The sequence below is a fragment of the Salvia miltiorrhiza genome, chromosome 3 (assembly GCF_028751815.1).
Source record: "Salvia miltiorrhiza cultivar Shanhuang (shh) chromosome 3, IMPLAD_Smil_shh, whole genome shotgun sequence".
Lineage (NCBI taxonomy): Eukaryota > Viridiplantae > Streptophyta > Magnoliopsida > Lamiales > Lamiaceae > Salvia > Salvia miltiorrhiza.
The window spans coordinates 28144404-28167992 of record NC_080389.1 but is presented as its reverse complement, the minus strand read 5'-3'; the positions used below and the strand labels follow the sequence as shown (position 1 = coordinate 28167992).

At 41.6% G+C, this 23589-nt stretch overlaps 1 protein-coding gene across 4 annotated transcripts; it reads left to right on the top strand.

Moving 5' to 3' along the window:
- Positions 1-15333: 15333 nt before the first annotated feature.
- LOC131014007 (monooxygenase 2-like) lies at positions 15334-19684 on the top strand. 4 transcript variants are annotated; one of them, XM_057941945.1, is made up of 9 exons: positions 15675-16307; positions 16790-16866; positions 16953-17207; positions 17329-17397; positions 17531-17696; positions 17788-18016; positions 18099-18177; positions 18894-18964; positions 19375-19684. In XM_057941945.1, the coding sequence occupies exons 3-8, from the start codon at positions 16987-16989 to the stop codon at positions 18907-18909; spliced, it is 780 nt and encodes a 259-aa protein (XP_057797928.1). In that variant the 5' UTR covers positions 15675-16307; positions 16790-16866; positions 16953-16986; the 3' UTR covers positions 18910-18964; positions 19375-19684. The 4 variants fall into 4 exon arrangements, with proteins under 4 accessions (XP_057797927.1, XP_057797925.1, XP_057797928.1 ...); XM_057941942.1 differs by having other exon boundaries at positions 15665-16307; positions 18099-18964; XM_057941943.1 differs by lacking the exon at positions 15675-16307 and adding an exon at positions 16345-16564 and having other exon boundaries at positions 18099-18964.
- The last annotated feature ends 3905 nt before the right edge of the window (positions 19685-23589 follow it).

Sequence of the window (23589 nt, the reverse complement as noted above, 5' to 3'; positions counted from 1 at the left end):
AGAAGTGTTAGGTGATTGGTAAATAGACGCATTATATACTAAAAGTTTGCTTTAGTATAAGTGGGAGATTGTTGGATTTGTATACTGTAGAGCAAGAACGTTTTATGCTTGTATACAATGTTTCCTGTTACCACTATCTAATCTCCTATCTGATTGTATTCATGATTGCACATGTATGTTCCGTATCTCTTTATAAGTAGATTATATGGTGTGTTGTAGATCACAGAAGATCATATAATTGGAATAACCTTAAGAGATATAAAATGATCACAGCCGAAATGACTTTAGGACGAGTCATTGGTTTAGGCTGCGGTATAGATAGAAGTAGTTTGTCTTGACAACTTGTCTATACTGGTACATCATAACGTATTGATAGGACCACAATGAGATGTATTCTTCTGTCTGACTTAAGTGAAGAATCAAAGATCTCGGTGACTTAATAGAATCTTAATACTAATAAGATTTCAAATATATATGTTGATTCATATATCACTTTGACTTACTATGGGTGAGAGTTATATAGTAACTTGAGTACTCTGTATCTTGAGTGATAGAGGTCAGTATATGATATTTGATTATTTGTATTAGTACCCGTATCCGGTATAGGATAATGACATCCCCTTAAGGAGCTCAATAAGGTTTATTGCGCTAAACCCTGCAGGTTGATTAAGTTCAGGTGCAATAATAAGGTTTGAGTGGTACTGCTTAAGGATTACAAGGAGATTAATTAATTTAAGCTGTCAGAGCTATAATTAATTAATGGATGTCAAATATTTTAAATACGAAGATTTAATAAGTTTAAATACGAGCCCCGACTCATCACCGGCAATAAAGGGGTAAGTCAGTATTAGTTCTCTAGTGGCATGAACTAATATTTATAAATTAATTATGGTCTGGGCTGACCATGGAGAATTAATTTATTTGCGGCCCATCTTTATTCCTTGTATCTGGTCCCTGGACTGGCCCAAAGTCTCCTTGCCCTAGAAGAGAGAGAATTCGCCCACCAAACAGATACTGGCACCCCACGCTATTTTATTTATTTAAATACAGCTGTCTGCTCTCAGGAAAAACACACAAAAAAAAAATATTAGGGTTTTGAGAGCAGTAGAGCGACGCTAGTGTGAAAGGTAGAATTCTCTCTTGGGACTTTCACAGCTCGTTGTCCATCCAACGGTGAAAGCTGAGCGGGATACAGTTCAGATGATCTGAGCTGGAGTCAGACTTTCGCAGGAAATCAAGTTCTGGCAGTTTCGGGAGAACGACGATAACTTCCTCCACAAAATTCTGATTCAGGCGAAACAGGTGGCCACAAAAAGCTCTCTCGAAGACAAAGAAGTCGTATTTCTGGGCAAAATACGATTTGAGGACGTTTGAGGCTTGAAACGAAGGCTTGAAGCTGACTGGTCTGTTCAGCTGCGAATTTGACGAATTCTTCTGAATTCTTCAGGTATTTCTGAACTCCAACATGCAGCACGTAAATTCATAGGGGCATGTTAGGGAATAATCGTTGTATGATAAATTAATAATAATCTAAGAAACGGTCTTCGGGCAAATCGAGTATTAATTCAGTTTAATATTCCTACACCAAGTCCAGAGGTGTCAAGGGATTGAAGCCATACACAATTTCAATTGAAGAATATTTAGTGGCAGAGTGAACAGCACGGTTATAAGCAAACTCAACATGAGGGAGACACTCTTCCCAAAACTTTATATTCTTTTGAATGATGGCTCTAAGCAACGTAGACAAGGTCTTATTTACGACCTCGGTTTGACCATCAATTTGTGGGTGACAAGTAGTAGAAAATAAAAGTTTCGTGCCTAACTTACACCACAAGGTCTTCCAAAAATAGCTCAAGAACTTTGCATCCCTATCAGAAACAATGGTCCTAGGCATGCCATGCAACCTAACAACTTCTCGAAAGAACAAATTAGCTACATGTGATGCATCATCAGTTTTATGACATGGGATGAAGTGTGCCATCTTAGAAAAACGATCGACGACAACAAAAATCGAATCCCGCCCAAGCTTGGTTCTTGGCAAGCCTAACACGAAGTCCATGGAAAGATCTATTCAAGGTGTGTGAGGGATAGGAAGTGGTGTGTACAAACCATGGGAATTGACTCAAGACTTGGCTTGCTTACACGTAATGCATCGACCACAAATGCGTTCGATATCACGTTTCATGTGAGGCCAAAAGAAGTGCTCGTGTAACACCGCCAAAGTCTTAGCAATACCAAAATGCCCCATTAATCCCCCACCATGTGACTCAAGTAACAAAAGATTGCGTAGAGAACACTTAGGGACATATAACTTATTCTTTCAAAAAAGATAATTATCATGTCGAAAGTATTCACCACTAGCAGACTGTGCACAAGCTCTATAAATCTCACCGAAATCCTCATCATGCTCATAAACACTCTTGATGTACTCAAACCCAAGTAGCTTAGCATCGATAGTAGAGATCAGAGCGTACCTGCGAGAAAGGGCATCGGCGACCACATTCTCCTTACCTTGCTTGTACTTGATGACGTATGGAAACGTCTCAATGAACTCCATCCACCGTGCATGTCGCTTGTTCAGTTTATGTTGCCCCTTCAAGTGCTTCAACGACTCATGATCGGTGTGAATGACAAACTCGTTGGGCCACAAATAATGCTGCCACGTCTGTAAGACCCTCACAAGCGCGTAAAGCTCCTTGTCGTATGTAGGGTAGTTCAACGTTGCTCCATTCACCTTCTCGCTGAAATAGGCGATGGGACACCTCTCTTGCATCAACACTGCACCAATGCCAAGACCAGAAGCATCACATTCTATTTCAAAGGTTTTCGAAAAGTTAGGGAGAGATAATACCGGGGCGTGAGTGAGCTTGTGCTTCAACAGCGCGAAGGCCTCCTCTTGCGCTTTGCCCCACTTGACCTCCATGTTCTTCTTGATCACTTCGGTGAGTGGCGCTGCCACACTGCTAAAGTGAGGTACGAACCGCCTATAGAAGCTAGCAAGTCCGTGGAAACTTCATACCTCGCCAATGCTCATTGGTGCCGGCCACTCCTGAATGGCGCGGATCTTCTCTTCATCCACCTGGACACCCTGCGCACTAACAACAAACCCAAGAAACACGACTCGATCCGTACAGAACGTGCACTTCTTAAGATTAGCAAAGAGCTTCTCTTTGTGAAGTACGTGCATAATAGACCTCAAGTGCTCGACATGGTCGTCAGGATGCTTGCTATAAACGAGGATATCATCAAAATAGACTACGACAAATCAACCAATGAAAGCACGTAAAACATGATTCATGAGACGCATAAACGTGCTCAGAGCATTAGTCAAGCCAAAAGGCATAACTAGCCACTCGTACAAACCAAGTTTTGTTTTGAACGCAGTCTTCCATTCATCACCTTCCTTAATTCGTATTTGATGATACCCACTACGTAAATCAATTTTGGAAAACACACAAGCCCCATGTAATTCATCAAGCATGTCATCTAGGCGAGGGATGGGATGGCGATACTTTACCGTGATATTATTAATGGCTCGGCAATCGCAGCACATCCTCATGGTTGAGTCCTTCTTTGGTACGAGAAGAACAGGTACCGCACAAGGGCTCAAGCTCTCCCTCACGTGCCCCTTAGCTAGAAGCTCGCCGATTTGCCTTTCCAACTCCTTTGTCTCCTCCGGGTTGGTGCGGTAGGCTGGTCGGTTCAGGAGCGTAGCTCCGGGCATGAAGTCAATCTGATGTTCAATCCCCCTGAGTGGTGGTAAGCCATGCGGTGTCTCATCGGGAAAGATATCTGCGTATTTCTGCAAAACCGAGTGAATAGAAGGGGTTAGGAAAGAGATATCGTTAGCAGTAAACAAGGTTTCTCGGAACCGCAACAACACCATCGGTCGTTCCACCTTCACACACATCTTGATATCACACGGTCTCGCGAGGAAAGATTTGTGTGTCACACCCATCAGCTTGGCCTCCACTTGATGTGCTTTGTTTTGGATCGTGGCTGCCTCCTTGAGTAATTGCACTTGGTCCTCGTACACTTGTTGGGGACTGAGATGAACAAGGGACATTCTCTTGTGCTGAAACTTGAAGGAATACTTGTTTGTGAAGCCGTCTTGGGTCACACGCCGATCAAACTGCCAAGGGCGACCTAACAAGATGTGGCACACCTGGTACAGAAGACTCAACCACCTCAACTTCAAAACGATCAACAAACTTGCCAAGCATCAACTGGTAGAAGGATTACCTTCTATTGTGTTCCAGAAGAGGTAAGAATATGAAGCATGCGAATGAGGAAAGCAAACAAGAGCCTCATTCAAATAAAAAATAGGACATTCCTCTGAAAGGATTCTCCAACTGCTTCACATGGATCTATTTGGTCCAGTGTCTCCCAGAAGCTATAACGGTAGAAAGTACACCTTAGTAGTTTTAGATAATAATTCACGATATACTTGGGTTGTTTTTATATACAAAAAAAGTGACACTGAAGGAACTACTAAAACTGATGAAGAGATTAAGTGTTATAAAAAACAAATGGACATCTTCACTATCAGATCAGACAGAGGAACTGAATTTCTCAATTCAGTAATTAGAGACTACTGCGAACAATGACGGATCAGTTACCAGACCTCTGCAGCAAGAACTCCTCAGCAAAATGGAGTAGCTGAAAGGAGAAACAGATCTTTGAAGGAAGCAGCAAGGACGATGCTCGCTGAATCAAAACTTCCACTGAAGTTTTGGGCCGAAGCCGTCAACAACACATGCTACATACAGAATCGCTCTTTCCTCACTCAAAGACTGGAAAAAACTCCATACGAGATATGGAATAACAGGAAGCCAACCATTTCTTATTTTCATGCTTTCGGTTCTAGGTGTTTCATTCATAACAACGATAAAAGAAAGTTAAAACACTTTTTATAAGCAAAAAAGCCTGATCCAGGAATTTTCCTCGGATATTCTGGTACTGAAGAATCCAAAAAAGCCTATCGAGTGCTTAACTCTCAAACATTAGTTGTGGGAGAAACACCCCATGTTAATCTATAAGCAACCAAAAGTAAATAATCAAGAATCACATGAAGCAAATAACTAAATTAAGAATTCTTACAATAGTTCAATGTGGATGATAATCCGAAGCTATCTAACGAAATCCAAATATTTTTAAATGAGTTTCTATTTACCAAAACAAGGAAAAATAGTAAAAATGCCAATGGAGGCTGGCTGGGTCGAGAATGGAGAAGAAAACCCTAAAAAATGAGTTTTAAACCCAAAATTCCGTAACTACCGAAAGACGTGGGCGGCGGCGCGCCACCGCCGCCGCCTATGCCCTTCGCAGAATGGGAATGGCGAGCACCGGCTCCCGGTGGGCGCCGACCACTACAATGTGCAACGTTTTTGTTTTAGTCCGTTCTCCCTCGTTTCAAGTCAGATTTTAGATCTGTTTTTGTCTACGAACTCTTATCGAGACAAACTTTGATTATTCTTCAGACAATTCAACTAAATTATAACTTTATTTTTGTCCACATATCAATCAATTTGAGCATAAAATCCTGAGACAATAAAATTAGCACAAAAGCTTAAATCAATCAACTCTTGAGTGAGAGACCAAAATAAAAGCCAATATAACACGTAAAAACTCAGAAATTCATCACAAAATAGGGCTAAACAACCCCCTCCCCCCACACTTGATCCTTTGCTTGTCCTCAAGCAAAGTCACAACACCAAATGATAGATCACAAGAAAACTTCCTCACTATTCACATCTTCAACCAATCTAAGTCTCTTAGCCATTTACATTCATCACAAGATGTTCATTGTTAAGATTTTAAGAAGAAACAACAATATGATACAATTCAATCCGATCAGACCCGATTCTCCGCTAGAGGTGAATTTCCTAATGTGATTGTCTTTATAATCAAATCTCATTTTCCTTGAATATGCATAGCATGAGAGACAAAGATAACAACCAATCCAACACAGTTCATGAAATTTACTTGTGAACAAATCATCAAAGTGTGCAGTATTACTTGAACCCAAGCAGCAATCAAGATAAATGGGACCATTTGCCCTACAAAAGAAAGCCCAAAATCACAACAAAAAGGCACCCACAGGATCCACAAATATCAACAAACATCCCCCCCACTTAAAATCTAGCACTGTCATCAGTGCTCACAAAAAGAAGGGTGAAAGAGGAAAACTTCCCTGAATACCGATCCAAGTGGTGAGCCCATAGCATCCCACGATGCCTGCCTATCTCTCTCATCCATACACATTGTCAATCCCCAACACACCAACCTACACAAGACACTAGAAACACCAACAAAACGAACTCAACAAAGCAAGAGATAAAAGTGAGAGATCAAACAAAGATAAAGCAAGAAAATATGGGTTACCTCCCATGCAGTGCTAGTTTTAGAGTCGCTAGCCCGACTAAGAGGATCCCTTAACCAAAATCCGATTGAAGCTCCAGCTGCCTTAGCGTCCTTGTAAACACATCTTGAGTTGCAGCTGCGGGTCCTCTAAATGAGCGCTCCATGCTCATATCATAAGATGGTCTCCTATCCGCACATCCAAAGAGATTGATTGACACAACCTCATCAAGCTTCTCTTCCAGTAGCAAGGCACACAGAAAGCTCTGCTCTATACCATCCTCCTCTTGCAGCTTATCCAGAAATTCCTGCTCAATGTCAACCTCATCCTGCAAGTTAGCAAGTAATTCTTGCTCAATCTCACTTTCATCTTGCAAGTGACCAAGGAATTCTTGTTCAATCTCACTTTCATCTTGCAAGTTAGTAAAGAATTCCTGCACGATCTCGTCCTCCTCCTGCAACTTATAAAGGAAATCCTGCACAATACAGTCCTCATCCAAAACATCAAATGTCTCAACATACGAGCAGTTTTGCAATAAGGGAGTGCGAGTAAGAGATTTCTTATCAAAAACAGAGAAAGTTACCGACCTCCCTGCCCCCGCCATACTCAGAGTTCCAATACTCACGTCAATACGAGTATGGGTGGTGACCATAAAAGGTCGGCCAAGCAAAATAAGACGCTCATTCTCTCCTCTAATCCCTTTTTTCCCACATGAAGAACGATAAAATCTACTAACACTCTAATCCCCCTCACTACAACTTCCACATCCTCAACTAGTCCCCGTGGGCTACTAATAGAACTATCAGCTAACTCAATTTTCATATCAGTGCTTTTCAATTCCTTACTGCCCAACTTTTCAAAGAGATCAAATGGCATCAAATTGACTGCCGCGTCCAAATCAAGCATTCCTGAAACCTCTTCAACCCCGCCTAAACTAATATTGAAAATAAAGCTATCTAGATCTCCTTACTTAGGTGGTGGTTGGTCTAGGGTAACAGCGACTGGTGGCAGTGGCTCACTGGGGCGCTGGATAGCCTTGATTGCTTCCACATTTTTGCTTCTCCACTATCCCATGGTGATTGGAGCATTTTCCTTGACTATCGATACAACATGAGCTTGATGCAGCCGCTGGTCCTGATTTAGGAACTTCCCAGGTGGCGGTTGTTGCTATAGCTGATTCACAGACCCCGTTAGTTGCCCAACTGTAGTCTCAAGGTACTTAATAATGGCGGACGGAGACTCCATGTTTTGCTTGGTCATTTCCATATTTTGCTTAGTCATCTCCATGAAAGATTGCATCGTATCCTCAAGAGACGGCTTCTGAGGTGGATAAAATTATGGCTGGTTCTGATAACCCATAGGCTGCTGGAATTGATAGAATTGAGAAATCTGCCCGTGTCCTTGCATATGACCCTGGAGTTGCCCACTCGAATTGAGAAATCTGCCCGTGTCTTTTCCTGGGAACTCTCAGCTAATGTCTTGAAAATTTCATTGAGCACGTCTGCAGTCTTCCTTGCAATATTACCTCCCGCAGTGCTATCCACCATGAATTGGGCCGTCTGCACCAACCCGTCATAGAAAAATTGAATCAACATCACTGAGGTTAACTGATACTGCGGGCACTGGCAGAGGAGCTCCTGGAAACTCTCAAGCCTCATGAAGTGGCTCGTCGGCTCCTTGAATAAAGTTCATGATTTGAGTTCTAATCTCTTATGTCTTGTGATTTGGGTAGAACTTCAACATAAACTTCTCGTAGGCCTCTTCCCAAGTAGTGATAGAACTAGGTGGCAAGGAGATAAGCCATGTCCTTGTCCGATCCTTAAGTGCATACTGGAAGCATTTAAGCTTCAGCTAATCTTCTATGATCTCCAGCAATGGAAAAGTTTGCACTTGGGTGCAGAAGTCCCGGATGAACTTCAAAGCATCTTCACTCGGCAGCCCATAGAAAAGGAGAAGCAGACTTGAGTCATTAGACTTCAAGTTGTAGTTTCTGACAGCGGTGGGAAGCACTATAGCTGAGGTGTTTGTGTCCCTTATGATAGGCCGGGTTAAATCTCCCATGTATTGCACATTTCTTTCTGCCATATCTTCTTGATCGGGATTGGAGGGTACGTCTTCTTTCTCTTATTCACGATCTTGCTCTTGAATCATTGTTTCCACAATGTCTCTTGAACTGAACTCGGACTCCTCCTCCAAGCTAGAAAAATCTCACGAGATCGGTGGATGTTGTCATAATAAGGTGCTAGCTTTCTCTTCAAGCTTCTGCGACCTTGCATACACAACACTAGCAAACAAATCAAACACACCGGAGGGAGAAAATAACCGAGTTAAAAGAAAGAAATAAAATAAACACGAAAAAAAATGTAACACAATCAAATGCCTAAAGCCTCCCCGGCAACGGCGCCAAAATTTGACTCAACCCAAAACACCTAAGGGATTGACTCGCAATTGTACAAGGTCGTCCTAGTGTAGTAAGCTAACCCAAGTCATCTCTCAAGGAAGGCTAAACAGGGCTCTGATCATGCTATGCACAGAAAACAGGAAATAAACCTAACACTCTAATCAGAAGCTTGGGTCTGACACTCTCTCTTCGATTATCTAATGCGTAATTACAATAAAGCATATAAATTTATCTAGGCGAAAGTTAGGAAGCAGGCAAAGAAAGCATATAGAACTAGGATTCTAATCTAACAATCTAGAAAGCAATAATTAAATCCAACATCATAAACCAACAATAATCTAGGCAAGATAAAAGAATGAGCATCCAAATTCCAAGGCAACACTAATTACCATTACTCCTAAAGAATGCGTTAATGAAATCTACGAAACAACCAACGGATAATTCAAAGAATATCAAATCACGATCTAACTACATTAACTAGGCGAAGAGATAAACAAAAGTAAATAATCAAGAATCATACGAAGTAAATAACTAAATTAAGAATTCTCACAATAGTTCAATGTGGATGACAATCCGAAGCAATCTAACGGAATCCAAATGTTTCTAAGCACGTTTCTATCTACCAAAACAAGGAAAAAATTAGTAAAAGTGCCTATGGAGCTGGCTGGGTCGAGAATGGAGAAAAAAACCCTAAAAAATGGGTTTTAAACCCAAAATTTCGTAACTGCCGAAAGATGCGGGCGGCGGCAAAATGGGCACAGCGAGCGCCGCCTTTCAGCGGGCGCCGGCCACTACAATGCGCAGCGTTTTTGTTTTGGTCCGTTCTTCTTCGTTTTAAGTCGGATTTTAGATCTGTTTTCACCTACGAACTCGTATCGAGACGAACTTTGATTATTCTTCAGACCATTCAACTAAATTCTGACTTTACTTTTTTTCACATATCAATCAATTTGAGCATAAAATCGTGAGACAACAAAATTAGCACAAAAGCTCAAATCAATCAACTCTTGAGTGAAAGAGACCAAAATAAAAGCCAATATAACATGTAAACACCCAGAAATTAATCACTAAATAGGGCTAAACAATAACCCACATAAGGACACTTTTCTAACTAACTCATAGTATGTACGAGATGTAGAAAGACCTTTTTACCCTTCTTGTAAACCTCTATAAATATGAGTCTTGTTTCTCAGTATAACAAAGAGCAATATGGGATTGATTTATGCTTAATTGTGCTAAATTTTGGGGTTTATATAAGCTTTATTTTAAGAGAATCTTCTGAAAATTGGTGCGTTTTATGGCTTGTTTGATGCTTCGCAGGAGAATTAGGTTTTTAGATGGAAGAATATAATTTTGGAGATTTCGGGGCTAAAGAGGGTGTTTTTAGCATAACTCTGTAGCCAGACCAGAGAAGTCAGCCGAAGACCCGCGTCAGAGAAACCAATCTCCAGAGCAGCGAAATCACAAGCCAGCGCCAGAGGAATCGAAAGCGCCAGAGGAATCGAAAGCGCCAGAGGAATCGAAAGTGCCAGAGGAATCATAAGCCCCAGAGGAATCACCAGTCAGAGGAGTCGCTAGTCAGAGAATTGGTGACTTCTCTGGCCAGAGCAGAGGAGCCGATAGCAGAGAATTCATCCATTCCTCTGGCGAGAGCTGCGAAGTTGGCGAGAGTAGGAGTATTTTCCAGAAGCGCGCATCCAGCTGGAAGTTGCCTTATTTTGCACGATTCTATTACCTTTAGAATTCTTCTTTGCATGGCAACTTCCATGGTGATCCATAGGGATTCGAAGTCTATAAATAGGGCCTAGTTTTTCTTTCAGATACACAATCTTTTGCTCTAATTTTCGTTTTTGCTGGAGATCATCTTTCCCTTGGCAGCCGCAACTTTAGTTTTTGATTTATTAGTTTACTTCGATTACATTCATACTTTTGTTTCAGTTTTTAGTGCAGACGCTTTTCATTCCAGATTGGTTATTTTATTTTCTTTGCGTTTTAATTTATTCTTTTGGTCTATGTTTACTTTTATTTCTTTGCTTGTTCTTAATTTAAGCATGAGTAGCTAAACTTTTAATTCGGCGAGAATAATGAAACTCTGATTTAATGATCTGTGAGACCTAATTGGTTTAAAATTGATTCCTATTGATTCCGATTAATTCCTAGGTTCAATGATAATTCTGATCTTATTTAAGTCTGATCAACTTAGGTTCAATTGGATTATAGTCAATTAGCACCTCCAATCCGTAATTGTTGGAATAGGGCTGATTAGTGACAAAACTACCATGTTTGTAGTAGGAATAAATTGGTGGATTAATTATTACTAGCGTATCTAGGATAATTGGTCTAAATTGGGTTCCTTCCTCTTAATGCTGTTAGAATATTAAATCTAAGACTGGCGTATCCAGCTAGGTTATATTTTAATAAGGGAAATAGACAAGACTAGCGTATCTAGCTGTTTATCGACATAGTAAGTAGGAATTGGGGTATGTCAGTGCGTATCACGGTATCCTATAACTGGTTGGTTGATAGGGATTGATTAATTATTGCGTCGAGGATCAGAGTTGAATTAGAGTGAATTTATTTGAGCCGAATTACCTTTTTATTGATTTACTTCAAACATATTTTTTGTGATTTAATTTTGCATTCTTAGTTTAATTAATTCCACTTAAAATTAAGGCGTGGTGGCATCACCGTTTTTTTTATAGATTTAGGGAATTGATGATTAATCTGCTCTCTGTGGGATCGACCCTGCTTATCAGTGTACTAATTTACTCTTGATAATTCTGCAGGAATTATTTTGGTGGTATACGACGTCCACCGACGTCCACCAAATTGGCGCCGTTGCCGGGGAGCGGTGTTAATTAATTCTTTTCCCTTTGTCTATTTTTCTTTTTTTTATTTTCTTTTGTTTATGAGCAGATCATCCAAACCAAACCTCCTCTTCGATAGTGAAATCGAGAAGACCGAAAAGAAACTAAGAAAGGAGGCTAAGGCAAGGAAATTGCTGGAATTGCTGGATTCACAACTTGACCTGTCAACCAACACGGAACAGTTCATTGAGGCGGAACCCAGTGCTGCCGCTGCTGACGAGACTCTGTTTGCCCAAACAGACTGTGAATCAGAGGCAGAAACTGATTGTGAGGAGGAAGTTAAGTCAATTTCCGACGAGAGCACCGGAGACGACATGGCTGACGATCCTAAACTGTGTGATCTCTCTAGCCACGAAGCTGATGACCCCCCAACCCCAATTCGTATGCCGGCAGCTGCCACCGGTATTGAGATTAAGCTTGGACTGCTTAATGTTCTCCCGAAGTACTATGGCAAGAAGGGAGAAGATCCGTACAATTTCTTGAGCGAATTCATCAAGATCTGCAAAGTGCAGAAGCGCCCTACTGGAGTTACGGAGGAACACTTCAGATTAGCTGCTTTTCCCTTCACCCTGACAGCAGAGGCGAACTCTTGGTTCGCGAGTCTCCCACCTTATTCTATCGCTACGTGGGCGGAGATGAAGAGGCTATTCCTGGAGCACTTTTTCCCTCCTACCAAAACAAATGCGCTAAAGAAGGAAAACAGTGGTGCAAAGCAGGAGTATGATGAGTCCTTAAGCACTTATTGGACCAGGTTCAGGAGATTGGTGGACAGCTGTCCAAACCACAAATTCTCTGAAGGAGATTTGCTGCAGTACTTCTATCAGGGGATGACCGTGGATACTAAAAACCTTGTGAATTCATCGAGTGGAGGAGGATTTTCCCAGAATACTGTGAGTGAAGCCAAACGATTAATTCAACACTTGGTAGATGCAACGAGGGAGTATGATGAACCAGGCATTCAAATGCTCAAGAAAGCAGCTCACACTACTTCATCAGATTTTGAGGACAAATTCGAAGCAAGGATGGGGAAATTGGAGAGAATGTTGAGCACTGTGGTGGAGAAGGTCGCAACTACTGGACAACCGACAGAGAAGCCATGTGGCGCATGTGGTAATCCAAGCCACACCATCCTGCAATGCACAGGAGATGAGGAAGAATATCAAGCCCAAGCGAATTCTTCCCATAATTTTTACAGCTGCGACGCGCCACTACCACCTTTGCCCAAACGGGACCCGTACACGAACAATCACAATGCACCATGGAGAAACCATCCAAATTTTCGTTGGAGGGATCCGGAGCAGAGGCAACAACAGCAGCCACCAGCAATGCAACCACCGCAGCAGCAAAACTACCGACCTCCACATCAAAGGACGGGATATCAAGCTCCACAAGCTCAGCAACATCCTTCCGAGAAGCAAAGCAAGTCACTTGAGGAGATGATGGCGGATTTGATTGGTAACCAACAGTTTCTGCAAGGTAATGTGCAGCAGCTGCAACAATCTCAAGCTGAGCAGAAGGTGCAAATCGAAGGACTATCCCGTCAGATATCTCAGCTCGCCACATCCATGAATCAACTTAAGGGACATAATGGAGCTTTACCATCTCAAGTTCATGTGAATCCCAAGGAGAATGTCAACAAAATCACATTGAGGAGTGGTACTGAGTTGGACGGACCAACACCCAAGAATTCTCAAAATAATCCGCAGGAAGATTCTGGAGTCAAGTTTCGTGTGGAGGAATTCGAGCGTTCTGTTGGTACGACGGATCCATTCATTCAATCAACAGAACAGTCTGGTTTGGCTGGCCAGAGCAGAGGAGCCGATAGCCAGAGAATTGGTGACTTCTCTGGCCAGAGCAGAGGTTCGACAAATATGCAGAAACAGAATGAAGTAGCAGTTGACTCTACCAAGAAGGAACAGACCAAGATCTCTACCCCTTCGAGCCTACCTGATCCTAAGATTGCAATATCAGTCCCCTTTCCAGGAAGATTGGCGAAAAAGAAGCCGGAGGAGGAGCTCATTGATTTTGTGAAGATCTTCGGTAAACTTGAAGTGAATCTCCCCTTTCTTCAAGCATTGAAAATTCCCCCATTTGGGAAATTTGTGAAGGACTTCATAGCTGGAAAGTCCAAGGCAACTGGAAAGATTGTGATGGGAGAGAATGTTTCAGCAGCAATCAAAAAGGAATTACCGGCTAAGTGCAAGGATCCAGGTATGTTTTCTCTTCCTATTTACATTGGTGATACTAGGATCGAGCATGCTATGTGTGACTTAGGAGCGTCTATCAATGTTATGCCTCTTGCTGTTTATAATAGTTTATCGGGTGTAGAGTTGGTGGATACTAGAGTAGTCATTCAGTTAGCCGATAGGTCTTGTGTTTATCCCGAAGGTTTGCTTGAGAATGTTCTAGTGAGTGTCAATAACTTTGTTTATCCTGCTGATTTCTATGTGGTGAGGAGGAGTGGAGTGCAAGCTAAGGGTTCAACGGGAGTCCTCTTAGGACGTCCGTTCCTAAGAACTGCAAAGTCAATCATAGATGTTAGTAATGGCACAATTTGTCTGGATTATCATGGGGAGAAATACACTTTTAGTATGGATGACGCCATGAAAACTCCTAATGATGCTGAAAATGCTTATTCTATCGATGTGATTGACCCTCTTGTCCAAGAATTTCTTGAGACCGAATTCATGCAGGATAAGTTGGAGCTCACTATGATTAAGAGTTGGACAGATTTTGATGCTCAAGGGATGAACGATGCAGAGGTCAAGGAGGCCATCATGTCTCTTTATGCACAACCGGAGGTGGTCAGTTCGGGAAGCCAGTCCTGTTTGCCCAAACAGACGCCATACGACAGACCGCTGAGATCCGATGAAAAGCCGCCTGAACTGGAGCTCAAACCTCTTCCTCTGAATCTGAAGTATGTCTATTTAGGGGATGCCGATACTCTTCCAGTCATCATTAGCAGCGATCTGACCGCAACCCAGGAGCAGCAGTTGATCACCGTGCTTAAGAGGCACAAGAAGGCTATTGGGTGGACATTGGCGGACATCACCGGTATAAGTCCTGACGTGTGCCAACACTACATCTTGATGGAGACGGATGTTAAGCCTGTTAGAGATCCGCAGAGGAAGTTGAATCCGAACATGAGGGAGATAGTGCTTAAGGAGGTTCTAAAGCTTCTAGCTTTAGGAATTATTTATCCTATCTCTGACAGCAAGTGGGTGAGTCCAATTCACATGGTTCCGAAGAAGTCTGGATTGCAAGTGGTTGAGAATGAGAAGAATGAGTTGGTGCCGATGCGTCTTGTTACTGGATGGCGCATGTGTATCGATTACCGGAAGCTGAACGCTGCTACTCGCAAGGATCATTTCCCGCTTCCATTTATTGATCAGATGTTGGAGCGCTTAGCTGGACAAGCATTTTTCTGCTTCTTGGATGGTTATAGTGGGTATTTTCAGATTTATGTCAACCAAGAGGATCAAGAGAAGACTACTTTCACGTGCCCGTTTGGAACCTTCGCATGTAAAAGAATGTCGTTTGGATTGTGCAATGCACCCGGCACTTTTCAACGATGCATGATGAGCATCTTCTCTGACTTGATCGAAAAGTGCATAGAGATCTTCATGGATGATTTCACAGTCTATGGGACATCATTTGAGGGCTGCCTCCACAATTTGGATAAGGTTTTGACTCGATGTCACTACTACAAAAGTTTACATACATAACAGTGCATAGATAACGGTTTTTTTCAAAAACCGTTATGTATGAGCGCACTTTTAGGAATAGATAACAGTTTTGCAAAAATCCGTTATCTATGTAGTGTTGTCTATATGCATAGATAACGGTTTCAATTAATTCGTTATGTTTTTGCGTTATCTATTAGTTACATACATAACGGTATTACAAACCGTTAAGCCGACCGTTATCTATGTGCGTATTTTTGAACTCTTAGATAACGATTATTGAAACCGTTAACTAAAAGTGTTATGTATGTTATTATTTCATTTAATTTTTTATTTTCATAATTAATTTATTAATTAAATAATTTAAAAATATTGTATAATTCTATCTCTCATCTCTTCCCCAAATCTGGAGAAAGAAGGAGTTGACTGCTGCCGCGTCGCTCCGACAGTGGTTGCCCGACGCCACCGCCGCTGAAGCAGCGCAGCCTGGAGACCTCCAGCTACCGCCTCGCTCGGAGCCGCCTCCGACCTCGCCGACCCTCAGCTGCGCGACTGCACCGCGTGACCGGTCTCCAAAAGATCCTACTGAATTCCTTCACACGATGAGGGCTCTGGTGCTTCGTTTTTAAGGCCGGAACCAGATCCATCTGAAGTATTTCCCGTTTTCTCCACATTCCCATCAGAGGAACTGCCAGTTCGAGCGGGGGAAACTGTATTACCAGATCTCGGCCGCGTGCTCATCTTTTTTTCACGAGTTTTTTTCTCGATCCGGTCGGCGGCGCTGATAGCACGCCGCGCCTGCCGATCCAGACTCCCCACCGCGAGGGCTCTTCTCCGGCCGACCGCGACTCCAGACTCTCCACCGGCGCTCAAGGCTCAGCTGCTCAGAAAGTGGCGATCTGCACAGAGAGGAAAGGGGATCCGGTCGAGCTCTCAATCGCAGACCCTAGGAGCCGCCGCTGTCGCCGCCGCCTTCTACAATAGCCACCACCAAGGTAGAATCCCTAATTATACATCCCTTACGCAAATCTCATTCCAAATCCCTAATTTTTGAACTTTGTTGGTAACAATATGATTTAGATTAGGGCTTTTGCTCGAACTTTGTTGCAATCCTTGTTTAATATACCCACTCCTAAGTCAGCCGAACAAGAACCTAACAAAATGAACTGGAGAAACATAGTTAAGAAAATGGTTTCCCTTCGTCAAGGATTTACAGATGATGAAATTGAACAGAAACAGCAGCATATCCATGGTACTTACAAAAAGTCTGATAAATATGTTTGCTGATTGGCTATATTCTCTCTTAATTTTTTATTTGTTTGGTTATTGCTGATGCATATTGATTTTTGTTCTCTGCTGCTGCATCAGTTCCCCTTTTCTGTGTGTTCTCTTGTCACTCACTCCTAATTTATAAGCTCTGCCAAAATTATGTGTTATGTCTGGCTCAAACTTAATTTAACTTCTCTTAAACTTGTAGCTAAAGGAGACGATTATCATGTGCTCAGGGAAGCCGCACACGAGCACTGGGATTCAATGAAATCGTACTATCAAAAGGTCGTGACTGCTGTATCCTTACACGACTCTATAATTTATTTTCTGTTGTGGATCTGTTAAATCTAAGAAGGTTTATTTTGCTGCAGGCTGTTACAGCATTTTCAAGTGGGGAGAGAGCATATGCTGCTGAAACTGATTCGCTTTGATGATTATGAGCTAAACTTTTTAAGACTGTTGCTGTTTGATAATAGTAGATTGGGAATTCGAAGCGTAGTTGTGGAGTCAGCAGATAGCTTGAGAACTTCGGGATTTGCTTTAGGAATTTTAGCAAATGGTTGGAGGGCACTGGATGCTATTGGCGTAGGCGACATACTTCGCGCAAAACACCACAAACTTAGCAGGTAACGTCGATTTGTTCCTTTTTTTATTTAAATTTAGATCAGCTGTATGATTTTCACTGTGATTCATTGATATTTCTGAAGTGTTTATCTTCAAAGTAGTTAATTAGGCCTTGTTTTGCAGAATTGTGACTACATCGGTTAACTCTGGGATTCAGACTGCTGAGCTACCATTTAGGGCTTCGCATTCACAGTAAGTGCGACACTGCAATTTCGTGTTATTTTCCGAGTAGAGGTAACTTCATATAAAAATTAGTGTGTATAGTAAAAGATTGAATTTCTTCACTGTCTAATACATGATTGTGACTACGTCTGACTGCATTTAGGGATGATCTGGAGTCTCGGTGTGTGAGTCGGAGAGTGCTGCTGGAAACACTAGAAAATGAACTTCCAAGAGGTACAATCAGGTACTCCTCCAAGGTGGTTCATATACAAATTGAGGATCGTGTCGAATCTATTCATCTATCCGATGGAACTGTCCTGAAAACTAAGGTAGTTAATGCAGATAACAAGAATGCTTACTCGAGTTGTTAATTAGTTTGTGTTTACTGTTAATTGTCATAGAATTCTTGGCTTTGAATAGGTCTTGATTGGATGTGATGGAGTGAACTCTGTGGTGTCCAAGTTCCTAGGCTTTAGTAAGCCGGTTTATGCTGGTCGAGCAGCTGTTAGGGGCTTCGTGTATTTTAAGGATGGACATGCTTTCGAGCCAAAGTTGATGCAGTTATTTGGGAAGGGTGTTAGATTTGGTGTTATCCCCTGTGATGATTATACTGTTTACTGGTTTTTCACCTTTAGTCCTTCATCTCAAGGTGCTCATATCTTTCTTTCCTAGTCTCTAACTGTACCATTTCACATTGTGTGTGCTAATGTTCATTGCGAAAAATGGTGCAGAGAAAGAGATGGTGGAGGATCCGGCCAAGTTGAAGCTATTCATGCTCAGCAAGCTGGGCAAGGTATCTGATGAGATCAGGCGAGTATTCGAGGAAACACAACTTAGTTGATAAGACGATTCTCTTTCAAGTAATAGATCGAGAGTTCGTCACTTAATCTACGTGAGCAGTAATTCTAAAAAAAATAAAAATTAATTGTCCCTTCATGGGCATGGAATCGATGAGGCTCAGTCAACTCTAAAGTATTGAATTAGTTAAGCTTGAATACGAACATAGTTAAGCTATCAAAGCAACTCTAACTGTTTGCTTGCTAAACTTTTCTATTTCTTGTTAACTATAAATGATCAGATTAAAGCATATTTGTGACCAAGAAAAGGGATTAGATTCTAGCTTGTTGCTGGTTGAAGATGAAAGTGGAGTGAAGATATGAGAACAATAAATTAAATACAAAGCAGCTGATTAGGTTAAGTGGTTTTGGGTATTTTTTGTTTTTTAATTTGCTAATGTAGTTGCGAGACCTAGAATTTCTTCACTTTGTTTCTGCTCTCTCTCTCTATCTTGTTTTTCAATGTTTGTTATAACATATTTCTAAGAGGCATGGTGGTTCAATTAAATAATGGGGGTTAGGGAAGACTGTGATAGACGATAAGTCAATGAGGTTTGTCTTATATGAGGTCTGAACAGTTTCTACGTTTATATTTTTCTTGATTTTGGGTAGATGTGATGGATTAAGATAGAAATTTCTGTTGCTGAATGATTGTTAGGAGATTAATTTCATAACTTTATGATATTGCAGGAGGCTGATGTTATGAGAAGCAAATTGGAGACGGCGAAAGAGAGGAAGCTGATGCTCGCTGCTGAAGTTCGGTATGCAATTTGATTAGATAATGTATGCCTTTAATCTAACCGCCTTCAAGATTTTCTCATGGTGTATGTCGTATGGTTTCTTTGCTTTATATATTGATGGCACACAATTTGGAAATCAATGGTTTGGTCCACATCTTGTCTGCAATATATGTTTCCTTCTTTGTTGGAGTAGTGTTTTGTAGCGATTTTTATGTTGGATTGCTATGATCTTGAGCAATGAAATGCATGATATTCAATCAGGTATGAAGCCAAATACATACGTTTATCTTTGTATATGTGGCTTCTCCGCAAATATATGTTTTCGCGCATTGTCAAATATTGACGAGTAAAAATGCCTAGTTCATCGCTGTCTTATTTTGGTATCCCCCATGTTCGTGTTGCACTGATCAAAATAACAATGGAATAATCAGGTTTCTACGGAAAAGGCATATATACCTTGTGAAGACGAAGGATGCGAATTCACCTGTGCAAGAACAAAATCTTGTACAAGCGCCAAACTCACTAAAGCGTGCTAAAATCACAAAGCAGCAGCTTCTGAATGGAAAAGAAGCGAGCCGGCATAGATTGCCTTCAGCTCCAGTACCCATCTCCAAGAAGAAACGAGTTGCTCTGCCGATGCTTCATGTAGTAAAACATGTATTAACAGGCAACTTGTGTAGCTCGAATTGTTGGATGCTATGTTATATATGCTAATATTATCTTGTCAATGTTATTTTATTATTTGAATTTTTTTTATTGATTTTTAGATATACATAAAAGGAAAAATTAAGAATAAATAAAAAATATGCGAAAAACTGTCATTTAATATATACAAAACCGTTATCTATGTCTTACAAAGATAACGGTTTAAATCGTTATAAAAAGTATAAAAAACTGTTATCTATAATATGAGAAAAAAGAAATATTATATAATACATAACGGATTAATTCTAATACATAACAGTCGAAAATCGTTATCTTTTTCTTACAAAGATAACGGTTTAAACCGTTATCTTTTTCTTACAAAGATAACGGTTTAAACCGTTATAAAAAGTATAAAAAACTGTTAACTATAATATGAAAAAATATATATTATGGAATAGATAACGGATAAATTATAATACATAACAGTCTAAAACCGTTATGTATAATCAATATAGATAACGATTTTATAACCGTTATGTATGTGTGGTTGTACTGTTATCTATTCCCTTCATAGATAACGGTTTTATAACCGTTATGTATGTGTGGTTGTACTGTTATCTTTTCCCTTCATAGATAACGGTTTTTAAACCGTTGTGTATGACACTTATAATAGATAACACCACTATACACAACGCTTTTTTTGCTCATAGATAACGGATAAAATCCGTTATCTATGAGCGTTTTTCTAGTAGTGTGTGTGGAGAAAAATCTGATCTTGAACTTTGAAAAGTGTCACTTTATGGTGAACGAGGGTATTGTTCTAGGCCATGTTGTCTCAGAAAAAGGGATTCAAGTCGACAAGGCCAAGGTGGAGTTGATAGCCAAGCTGCCATACCCGAGGGATGTTACGGAGATCAGAGGTTTTCTTGGACATGCTGGATTTTACAGGAGATTCATCAAAGATTTTGCAAAGATCGCGCAACCATTGACCCGTCTGCTGCAGCACGATGTTTCGTTCGCCCTAACAGATAAGTGCAAGCAGGCATTTGACTTGTTGAAAACCAAGTTGACAACGGCCCCGATCATGCAACCGCCTGACTGGAAGCTCCCCTTTGAGCTTATTTGTGATGCCAGTGACCATGCCGTAGGCGCGGTTCTGGGACAGAAACTAGGGAAGGAGAGCCACGTGATATATTATGCCTCAAAGACGTTGAATCCAGCCCAATGCAATTATGCAACAACCGAGAAGGAGATGTTAGCAATTATTTTTGCGTTTGAAAAATTCTGCTCATATCTTTTGGGGGCAAAAATAATTGTTTACACGGACCATGCAGCATTAAAGTTTCTGCTATCGAAGAAGGAGTCAAAACCGCGCTTGATAAGGTGGATTCTTTTGTTGCAAGAGTTCGATTGGGAGATTCGAGACAAGAAGGGAGCTGAAAATCATGTTGCTGATCATTTGAGTCGGTTGGTCCATAAAGATGAGGGTGTTACTCCTATCAATGAAGCATTCCCAGAAGAACATCTTTATGATATCCAGACATGTTCAGCCGTTAGTTTGCCCAGACAGGATTTTTCCTCCGAGTCAGAGCAGCGGAAATAAGTCACACCAGAGAAATGGACTCCCGCCAGAGAAATGGCGATTTCTCTGTCACGCCAGAGAAATGACCTTCCGCTCTGGCGCATTTGTTCCGCTCCGGAGATATCAGCGGCATATTCAGTCGAGGACAAAGGTGGATCCGAGCCATGGTTCGCCGACATCGTCAATTATTTGACTTCTGGAATATTCCCACCTTTGTTAAAAAAGGCACAGCGGATGAAGCTTCGAAGTGAGTGCAAGTATTATTTTTGGGATGAACCTTATTTGTGGAAGGTCGGAGTTGATCAGATTATCCGACGTTGCGTTCCCGAAGCAGAGCAACGAGCCATTCTTGTACACTGCCATTCTCTAGCTTGTGGCAGTCATTTTGGTCCGAAACGTACAGCGAGGAAGGTACTTGATTCTGGTTTCTTTTGGACCACATTGCATAGAGATGCTTATCTCTTTTGTAAAAGTTGTGATCGTTGTCAACTAACCAGAAATATCTCCAAGCGAGATGAGATGCCCCAAGTCCCGATGATTTTTTGTGAGATCTTTGATGTGTGGGGGATGGATTTCATGGGACCATTCCCAAGCTCATACGGCAATCTCTACATCTTGCTCGCCGTTGACTACGTGTCGAAATGGATAGAAGCAAAGGCCACGAAAACGAATGATGCCAAGGTGGTTGCCGCGTTTTTGAAGTCCCACATCTTTACTAGGTATGGAGTACCTCGGGCAGTGATTAGCGATCAGGGGACACACTTCTGCAACCGCACCATCGAAGCATTGATGAAGAAATATGGTGTGCATCATCGATTGGCTACTCCTTACCATCCTCAAACCAACGGCCAAGCCGAAGTTTCCAACCGAGAAGTGAAGCAAATTCTAGAGAAAACGGTGAACCCGTCTCGCAAGGATTGGAGCTTGAGGCTAGATGACGCACTCTGGGCGTACAGAACTGCCTACAAAACCCCAATAGGTATGTCACCTTATCGTCTAATCTTTGGGAAGATGTGCCCCCTGCCGGTTGAGTTGGAGCATCGCGCATATTGGGCCGTGAAAGAAGTGAATAAGCAGTTGCCTAAGTGTGCCAAGGAAAGGAAGTTTCAACTTCAAGAATTGGAGGAGATTCGTCTTGAAGCATATGATGCAGCCATGTGGTATAAAGAGCGCACTAAGATGTGGCATGACAAGAATCTACGAGGGAAATCCTTGAAGGTCGGGCAAAAGGTACTCTTGTTCCAATCGAAGCTGCGTTTAATGCCCGGAAAGCTGAAGACAAAATGGGTCGGTCCGTTCGTGATTCAGTCTGTCTGCCCAAATGGGGCGTTTGAGATACGCAGCCTGGATACGGCGAAGACATTCACCGTGAATGGACAACGTTTGAAGCCGTTCTATGATGCCTCCTCGTTAGTTCCAGCGGAGTCTATTTCGCTGTTGATTCCGGGCACTTTTTGAGCACATGAGCAGTCGGGCTGGAGACTTTAACTCTAGCGCTTGGTGGGAGGCAACCCACCGATGGTTTGTTTTTAGTATTTGTTTTTGTTGTTCTTGTTTTGTTTTTAGTTGGTGTTTTGTCTTAAGTGCGGTTGCCAGCGGAACCACTCTCTCCTCTGCCCTGCCAGCGCAGCCACTCACTTCGCTGCCCTACCTCTGCCATCAGTGCAGCCTTGCCAGCGCTGCACTTTTCCGCGCTCGCTGCAACTCTCCACTCTGCCACAGACGCGAATTCCCCTCTTCACCACCTCTCACGATGCTTCAGTTTTCCCATGCTAATAATCAGGGACGTTTTCTTCTCTATTCTTATTTCTTTTCTGCCCTGAGGACATGGCATGATTTAAGTGTGGGGGGGGGGTGTGTTTTATTGCGCTTATGCTTTCAATTGGGCGAGATTAGTCTTTCTATACTTAAGTTTTTGGTCTCGAATCTTGCTAATTTTTATGAATTTGTGGAAGAGTAGATGGTTTTCGATGCGAATTTCGGGTTTGTGAATGAATGGTGGTTATTCTTGTTTTACTCTTGATATATGTTTCTTGATTGTGCAAAGAATTAAGAGTTTTGTTACAACACGATTGTAAGTTAGTAAAACGTAATTTGTCCGGTAGATGCTAGAAGGAGTGTTGTCATTGTGATTGCCTACGATCGTATCTTATTTGTGAAAATGTTGGACGAATTGCCAACTTTGGAAATTGCCAGCTCTGAAACATCTGGCCTGCTCTGAAAATGTGACAGCTCTGAGTCTCTGCTCCTCTAGTTCAACTATGAGCATGGGAAACCACGTGAAAAGACTTTGGATTACATCCAAATGGTTTTATTTCATGAATTATGGCTCAACTGTCGAAAAATCTTAAGCACAAAAAGTGTAAAAAATGGTGATATTGATTATAAAGGCGATCACATTAGGGAATTCACTTCTAGC

Excerpts from the sequence above, each read along its gene's own strand:
- LOC131014007 (XM_057941944.1), top strand. The coding sequence starts at position 16,987 with ATGCTGCTGAAACTGATTCGCTTTGATGATTATGAGCTAAACTTTTTA. Across the intron at positions 17,697-17,787 it reads GAACTGTCCTGAAAACTAAG|GTCTTGATTGGATGTGATGG; the intron begins GTAGTTAATGCA and ends GGCTTTGAATAG. Across the intron at positions 18,017-18,098 it reads CTTTAGTCCTTCATCTCAAG|AGAAAGAGATGGTGGAGGAT; the intron begins GTGCTCATATCT and ends AAAATGGTGCAG.